General features: G+C 38.4%; 1 protein-coding gene across 8 annotated transcripts in view; it reads right to left on the bottom strand.

Annotated features, from left to right (window-relative positions):
- Positions 1 to 277: 277 nt before the first annotated feature.
- Positions 278 to 9199, bottom strand: part of CCDC171 (coiled-coil domain containing 171) — a 301409-nt gene continuing 292487 nt past the window's right edge. For 7 of the 8 annotated variants that reach the window (XM_042964352.1, XM_042964351.1, XM_042964356.1 and 4 more), the window contains one exon: positions 278 to 2744. In XM_042964352.1, coding sequence (XP_042820286.1) covers positions 2532 to 2744 — 213 coding nt within the window. In that variant the 3' untranslated portion in view covers positions 278 to 2531. The remainder of the gene's footprint in view (positions 2745 to 9199) is intronic. The other variant, XM_042964357.1, reaches the window with a different exon arrangement.

Raw genomic sequence — 9199 nt, 5'->3', positions numbered from 1 at the left:
GCAGTCTAGAGTTTCTCAGATCTCCATAGGATATGTCATTAAATCTTCTCCTCCTGCTGGGTCTGACTTCTGGGAAAAAAGCATATGGTATAAAAATTACTATATTTGGTTGTGAATACTAATGATTGCTCGGGAGGCTCATCCTTCAGTTTCTCTGGCCTTTAGCATCTAGTTGGTTATAAATGTGACATGATTTGATTTGATTTAAAAATCCTTTTGAATTGGTGGTTCAGAATTTACACTATGAAACGGATCTGTGAAATCAGATACGCACATATATGGAGAGACATACACATTTATTTATGGTGTTATCCCATTAACAGGTTGTAAAATTAAGGCAAGAAAACCAAGGACTATCTAAGGCTAAGTTTAACATAGGTGCTTGATCTTCTTAAATCAGTAAAGTCCGGAAATAGATTCAGCACAAAGACACATATGTCTACACGCACCCAGACGGAGAAGTGATAGAGGGCAACACTGTTTTCCTCTAGTGTAGGAACTGGAAACTCAGCGACGTCACAGGAGCTAAAAAGCTGTGTATCAATTTCTATACAGACACGGTCTTAATCATTGTATGGAACGCCAGAAGAGAGTGTTTTGAAACGCACAGAAATTATTCTATGATCTACATAAAAACAATCCATAGCATTTTCTGTGTTACAATAAATTCGCCAGTTCAATTTCATGCATGTTACATTCCACAGGGCATATTCTGTAGTACTCAAATCCCAACATGGCTAATAAAAATAATTCCAGGGAAAGAATTAAGAGAAATTTGGTTAAAGGTATGATTTTACTTCACATAAACAGCTTTCTAAAGATTTATATAAAGCTAATTCTGCTGGCTCAGTACTGTAAGAAATAGAATCGTGCTACATGGTATGACAGTACTAGTGTTACCTCAGAAGGCATAAATCACTTGGCTCATTTGGCTAATCACATAAGTAGTTAGCATACACATTTTATTTACCAAGGCCGATAAAAAAGAACTCTCAGCAGTTGGCTATATTTGAATCAAATGTCACTGTCAAGATAAGACAATATCGATTCCATAATACATACTGTTATTTTCTAATGTATCCATAATGAAAAAGTCCATCATGAAAAATAATATAAAATATGGATTTTGTATCAAAACTCTGTCAAAAAGTACAGTTCACATCAGACATTAATAGCACCGGGGAGTTAAAAGATTAATCCAAAGACAAATACATATTACAGATATTTCTTTGTTCTTCACTTACCATGATGCAAACTGCAAGGATTTAACCTTTAAGGGTTAAAGAGTTTAATCAATGTCAATGTCTGATCTTCTGAAGGCGATAAAGAACAGTCTGTCTAGCGATACCCAACAGAACATCACTTTGTCAAGCCACAAAGCGCCCAAAAGCTTGTCAAGTAAGTTACCAGAAACCTCTTTGTGGTTAGAACTCAGCTCCTTCCTGCTTGACCTATTATTTGATATTTGACCACTTGGTTGCAAGACACTTGCTCTTTCTAGCTGAAATGTCACTGGGGCATCTTGTCAGCTCCCCGACATCTCGGCCTGACATACAATTTTACTTTTGTGTGCTACAAGGCAGAAAATGCAGGGCAATGGCCTTGTTTTAAATTCTGTCAGCATCAGAGATGGGCGTCACTCTTGGGTCCTACCAACAACCAAAACAAAAAAGGAGTCTATTTTGAAGGTCAGAACAGCCATTACCTGGAAGTTTTTCAGCTTACGCTATTTAGCATTACCTGCTATCCTGGTGCGGGAACTGTCCTTATGAAGTGCCTAACCGTGCCACAGAAATCCTGCCAGCACAATTGCTCTACTTTCTCATCAAATGCAGACTTGATAAAAGGCTGGGTTTTCAACGCCTGCAGGGACCAGATTCAGCAGTTAACTTAACTTGTTCAAATGGGCAAGCGGTATCATGTAGCTTTACAAGGAGCAACCTGACCTTCTCACATTGACCAGGAGTGACATTATTGTGCAGGAGGGGAAGCAGTCACATCATTTCTGTTTTGCACAACCTGCTTAAAGTTTGCAACTAAATGCTTGTCTTCAGTCGAGCTGACAAGAGAGAAGAGGGGGCTCAGTGAACCATGGCAGGACTGCCATGAAATGACAGGAATCATTGGCATACATTTCAAATAGCTCTTTCAATCCTATTAAAGTATTGCAGTCCTGCTTTAAAATAGACAAGTATGAAACAACTTTGATAGATAGAGACTAAAATGGCTTATTGATTTTTTTTAAGTCTGAAGGAAATTACCCAAAATGTGTCATTCTTTAACATTTAAAAATATGTTACATAAAAATGAGCAACTGTGATAATAAATAAAACTTAGAGGGGGAAAAGTTGGTTATTTCATTATTCAAGGAGATATAGGCACCTGCACGCATCGAGATACCACACGATTTTTAAAAATGCACTGCTACTTGTGCTGAAACAAAAGTCAACCGATAAGAAAATCCCCCTTCAAAACGATTTTAATTGTACTGTGAACTCTTCCTGCATTTTTGTTTTTATTTCATAAAGTCATCATCCAATCTGAGTTGGTCTTTTGACATTAGCAGACATAGTCACTGGAGAGGAGAGGGATGACGTCAGAGGATTTATAAGTGTCTCCTTTAAGAAAGTGTAAGGTGTATCCAGTTCCGCTTTCAATGGCAAAAACTCCCCCACACCAACTGTGTCAGCAGGAAGAGCAGCTCTTGAAGGAATGGAGAGATCTGAGCGGTCTCGTGATCCTGTCTGTGATATAAAGAAGAAAAAATAAACAAACATAGGATCGAAAACTCTTTGTTAAATGTTTTATCTTTTTATTTGAGAGAGAGAGAGAGAACACGTGCGTGCGCATGTGGGGGAGGGGCAGAGCCAGAGAGAGAGAATTTTAAGAAGGCTACACGCTCAGCACAGAGCCCCGTGTGGGTCTCGATCCCAGAACCGTGAGACCATGACCGGAGCCGAAATCAAGAGTCAGCTGCTCAACTGACTGAGCCACCCAGACGCCCCTAGAATTGAAAACTCTTAAACAGAATCTAAAACCACAAACAGGAAAGTGGGCTAATAATCATGGTAATATGAAATGGGATAGAATTGCCATTTAATTTTGCCATAATCTGTATGATACTACAGAAATATTATTTTCCAAATGTGATTGAATCCCTTATGTGTTCCATGGCACAAACTTTGCAGGACATGGGAGAGTTTGCCTAAGCAGTAAAACACTGTATAAAAATTTTATAAAGTTATTGAATCAAAGAGTCAATACAACCAGTCATTTTTACCTCTGCTTCCACTGATAATTTACAGAAACCAATGCTAAGAGTGTTTATTTCATTGTGCTACATAATATGTGCTATATAGTATGGAAGACCTGACTGCTTAGAAAAGGAACTGCGAGGGGTGCCTGGTTGCCTCAGTCGGTTAAGTGTCTGACTCTTGATTTGGGCACAGGTCATGATCTCATGGTCGTGGAATCTAGCACCAAGCCACGGTCCCACTGACAGCGCAGAACCTACGTTAGATTCTCTCTCACTCTCTCTCTCTGCCCTTCCTCTGCTCACACTCGTGTGCTCTCTCTCTCTCTCTCTCTCAAGAAGAGAGAGAGAGAGAGAGAGAAAGAAAGAAAATGAACGGTGGGTATTATGTTTTTTAAATCTATCAGCCAGACTCATTTCATTGACAAATACAGCAGAAAGTAGCACACGGAGAAATAAAATGGTAGTTAGATGAACTTTTTGCCTTTTCCTTTGATAATAATGCCACCACTCTGTTTTAATAAAAACTGTTCTAAGTATTTGGAAGTCATATATCAAAACATGGGATTACAACATGAAAACTGTTGGCCACATGTTTTAAAACATTACTGGTATCCAGAAACTACTGGAAGCCAAATTTAAGAAATCCACACATCTGAAATACTTGAAAACAGGATTAATATTTTGATAAAGCCATACATTTAAGCCTTAAGTAACACTGATAATCAGTAGTTAACATGAATGAAGTTTTCTCAGTAAAGCAGCCAGGTATTATTTTATGACATTTATTGATAGTAAGTAATGAGTGATCAATTGTACGTCAGAATTTTCCAGATTCCCAGGAAATAAATGTTGCTGAGACCGTAAGTCTAGTCATACGTGTCTCCATTGAAAACCACACTTTACATTGCAGAGTTTTTTTAAAAACATCGTTTTGGTAGATTCTCTTACAGTTTTGACAATAAAGCAGCATATACAAACTATACGAATCTGCTTTATTATGTCACATTGTCCAAAAACATTTCTACCTGTGAAAACAAGAAGGAAATCATCGCTGGCTTTAGGAAAGTAATAGACATGGAACTGTTGTATATGTTACCACTTTTGTGGATTTTTTAAAACTACAACTGGAGGAAAATCAATGGCTGCATCTAACACCTAGTTCAGCAATTTTCTTTGATCTCTTTTCTTTTGATTTCTTGATACTCCATTGCAAGCCTACAGCTGACGGAAATCATCCCTTTTTATGCTGGAAGTTAAAAAAACACCTAAAATGACCACTTGGATGACTTTATGAAGGAGAGGGCTTAGCTCATCCCGATGGAAGGAAAAGACATCCCGAGATCAGGTGCTGACCCTGATTAGCGGCACTGATGAAGTTTCAACCGCAAAACTGTACTACGGGGCCTGAGCATCTCAGGTGAGAAGCTGAACAGAGGCATCTCATTACATCAGGAGCTGGAGCTATAGATTCCTGCACTCCTACCGCCAAGAGAAACACCTTTTCCGATTTTGTTTGTTTGTTTGTTTGTTTGTTTGTTTTGCTGTGTGTCTAAATGGGCAGCATCGTTATCGGATTGATTTTGCGGGTGTAAAGACTAGAGTGCCAGCCGCTAGCTTCTCATTCTGTCAGACCTGAATGAGGGTAAAGGGAATGCGGGGAAAAGCAGGAGATGGCGAGGCCTGATTTCCTCCTTAATACAATTTAGTTACAGCCATAGTATTCTTTATTATGATGAAAGGAAGCTGTCAGGCGAGGCTTCAAAAGTTTGTTGTTACATCTTTGTATTTCAAGTTCTGGTCCGAGAAAACTATACATGACAAGAGAGGAACGTGAAAATCAGACGGAGGAAGGACAGGTGGTCTCAGAAGGTACTTCCTTCTGACGCCTCAGACTAGAAGAGGCCGACTGTGCCAAACTGACCAGTCGTCACTCCTGTTTGGCAATGTTAAAGGGATGTATGATCTACTCAACTCTATATTCTGTTCTTCAAGTTTCCTTTCCTGTGCTTGTGACTCCAACAATCAAACGCGTTACATACACATTAGGAAGACCATCCTTTAAGGAAGGTCTCACTGCTCATTTCTCCTTAATGTTCTCTGGGTCTTGGCACTCTACAAAGGGGTTCGCCTTCTGCCTTTTCTCATCTTAACTTTTTAATACGTCTTTTCTCTACCATGTTGATCGAAAGCATCTTTTCATCTCACATAACATTTTTTTTTAACTAAATAAGCTTGAAGTGGAATGTTGGGTCTAGCATTTCAAATTGGAGTCTTACTTCTTGCATGTTGTCTTCTGACCTTATGTCTTAACCATGGAAAATAATCTCTTAGAAAAAGAGATTTTTTAAAAGATTTACACCCCCCAAAAAGGCATGCCCTCCACCGAGTAAACAGATTTACTTTTGTGTAAACTAAAAACACTTTTTTTGTTAGTAGGGTCATTTGCTATACTCTATTCACTGCTAGAAAAATTTGTTTTTTCATGAAATGGGATAAAATCTGATTTTAAGTCACTTAATAGCTTGTAAACAAGCCAACAAATCTCTGGTGAAATCTTGATTTGAGAACGTGATGTTAAAAAAAAAACAAGTAAATATGAACTATTTTTCTGGTTTCAAACAGTATCCAGAAATACACCATCACACTTTTAATATAACACCCAGAGTACAAGACAGTTAAATAACTTTTTTATCAGAGACCATTAAAAGTTAATATTCACCACCTGATCTTACATTTTAAATCTGTGAAGTCCATGGTCATTTGAATGACTTTTTAAACTGCTGAGGTATTCTGGTACTCTCTCATGTAAATCTAAATTTAAGCAATTTTTCAAAACGAAATTAGTTACCTGAAATAAAAGCTAGGTGTCATGTGAATCTTTATGGAAGCACTTTTATTTACTCAATAAGCTGTAAATGATTCTATTTGAACTGTTATAGTCCATCAGCTAAATATATATTCCCAATACAAAATGTGTTCACTACGTTTCTGCATTTTAAAATTTTTATGAAATACAGTAATTGGACATGTCCAATAGCTATTTTTCAAGGCTCTAATATCTTAGTTTTCCAAGAGTGTTTTCCCAACAACAAAAAAAGGTAAATAAAGCATTCGTCTAATAGTAAGATAATCACTCAATAAATTGTCTATAAATCAAAGCCCTTTTGCAGACCGAGGCTTCTGAAACAATGATATCATGCTATTTGTCTCCTGTGTAGCATTTATGATCGAGTTAAGTCTTCCAGAATCTGGTATGGTGACAAGGGAGCGGTGATGTGATTTAGTAAGCAGGATAGTACTTCCTGGAGATTCTGCCAGGCACATAGCAAAAAATACTGGACTGGAGACGCAAAGACTACAGTTTTTCCTCCTGCTTCTGTTACAATCTCGCTGGGCCGTTTCAAGCATGGGAGTGAGTCCATCTACGCATCCCATGCCTACAACAAAAGGACCTACATACTTTACGGCTCTGCAGTTCTACAGGTCCACAGAATGCCGTGTGTGATGGCCTACGACATTAGTGGCAACACCCAACTTTTGCAGATGAGACCCAGAAATCAGCTTCCCAAAATAGTACCTAAGATTCTGAGGGAATGTAGATAGGAGGAATACATTTTGCACAGAGTTCTAAAAAAAAAAAAAAGTCAAGTAGATAACAAGACGAGCCACAGTTTAGATAATGTGGCTTCATTCAGTTAAATCCTGTAGTACCTTTTTTATTTCTTTGACCTCCATGATGATGTTTTAAGCTCTGTAAATTATTGACTTGTTTTAAGTAGAGCGCACAGCTACACAAAAACTGATGAAGGGATCAAAGTACCCACAAGAGGGCCTTACAATGAGGCTCTCTCACCATCTCTACTTTATCTGCTAATGTGTTCTTACCACTAGAGTCTCAGTATTCAGTATCACAGAGTCTTCTTCCTTCCAAATACTTCGAGTTAATAACCAAATTCTACCTATTTTCCAGTTCTGCCATATTGACATCATAGGACACGGCAGTCTGCCAAAAGTTGGCAAGTTACCTATATAGTTTTCTCTTGTGGAATGCCCAATCATATACCTGTGCACACATTTATATGCACCTGATACACATGTGTACATATATATACACACTTGCTACATGCATACATTATATATACACACACATATACATATATGTGCATGTGTGTATAAACATATATATACACCTGCAATGACATCATTAAATATTTACTCCTTGTAGTTACCAATTCTAACTTTGAGTTACCAATGCCAAACCTGCAGGAATATCTTATGCATTCTTCTCCCCGTAAGTCATTAAATTTTAGTGCGGACCAGTTTGGCTCTTTAGCTAACTGACGTCAACACATGCGGGGGTACGTGAGTCAGTGGAGAGTCTAGATAGAAAACAACCTAAGAGGCCTGGATACCTAGAGATTCAGAAGGAAGGGCAACCATAGAGATAGAAGCAAATATAAAAGAGAGACAAAAGATATTAACAACATATGTGATTCACATTACAAAAGTTCTGTCCTCAGGTAGACATTCAGCATTGGTTTAAGAGCCAGAGCTCTAAAGTTGATCTATCTGGTTCAAAATCAGCCTTGACTACCCAGTTGATATGGCAGGTTAATTGAACTAGCAGCCTTGATTCTCTGTGCCTCCCTGTAAGCAGATCCTTGGCCATGTGACTTTGCAGCTCTTTGCTTCTCTGTCCAGCCCCATCTACCATTTCCTCATTTGTACTCTGCAGTCGAATCACATGGAAATTTGCGAGTCCCTCAACATAATGTCCCCATACTTCACACCCGCTTCCTATCCGTCCACTATCTGAATATCCTTCTGTCCTTTGTGGGGCAAATGTTTCCCCCACCTTTCCGACTCTGCTCTAGGTTTCCCTCTGTTAGGCCTTTCCAGATCCTTGCCCCACCCTTCATTAACTGCCATTAGCTGTAACACCCACCACACTTTTATATTCCTTCATGAGTATTTATTTTTCTATTTTTACCTATTTGTATTCACTTCTATCTCCCCTATAACGCACCTGGTGTGATGGAATCAGGACTTTGTATTCCTAGCACTTAGCAGAGTATCTGGGACTAAATAAGATTTCTGGTGAACAAACCACTCATGTTATTACTTCATGGTGTTGGTCTCCTATCTGCTATTTGGTTTTTCATGTATGTACGGATTATGTCCCAATTAAAAGCAGCACGGTATAGTCAGAAGGATATGGGCTTTGAAGTTGGAGAGACCTTGGGTTCCAAACCTGATCCTGCCATGTATTAGTCACGTGACCTTTGACAAGTCACTGAACCTGTGCGAGTAGGAAGAATAATCCCTCCTAGGGTTGTTACAAGGATTAAATGAAATAATATACACAAAAGTGCATAGCGTTTAGTAGTTTCCCTTCTTTACCTCTCTTTTTACTGTTCTCAGATGATAATAAATTCCAAATTTAACATTATAACTAACATGTATCGAACACATATGTCAGGCACGGTGCATCAGGTTTAGCTTCATAGGCATTATCTCACTTCTCACAACAACTCACTGAGAAAATACCACTGCTACCCTCATGTTACAGTTGAAGAACTGGGGCTCAGAGAGTAGAATAAATCACTCCATGTTGCACAGCTTGGACCGTAGTAGAAAGAGATGTGACTCTTGATCTATGATTCTTCTCCCCTAATGCTTGACCACTACCTTATCGCGCTGCCCAAAGAAGACAGCCTCAGGTTTATTTTATACCCAGAGCTCTTTCATAAACATAGTAATGGCCCAACAAATCTCTGTGAATCTGTGAAACTGGGAAATACGAGTACATAGACTGTACTACAGGCTAAAAATAAATGTTTATATTTTTGATAACATATTTTATTATGGTCACACATTTGAATATCCATGGTACTGGAGTAAATAAATAGATTTTATAGTATTTACATAAAATTAAAATTCGAG

This window comes from Panthera tigris, chromosome D4 (assembly GCF_018350195.1).
Source record: "Panthera tigris isolate Pti1 chromosome D4, P.tigris_Pti1_mat1.1, whole genome shotgun sequence".
Classification (NCBI taxonomy): domain Eukaryota; kingdom Metazoa; phylum Chordata; class Mammalia; order Carnivora; family Felidae; genus Panthera; species Panthera tigris.
This window is presented reverse-complemented; position numbering and strand designations above follow the sequence as displayed.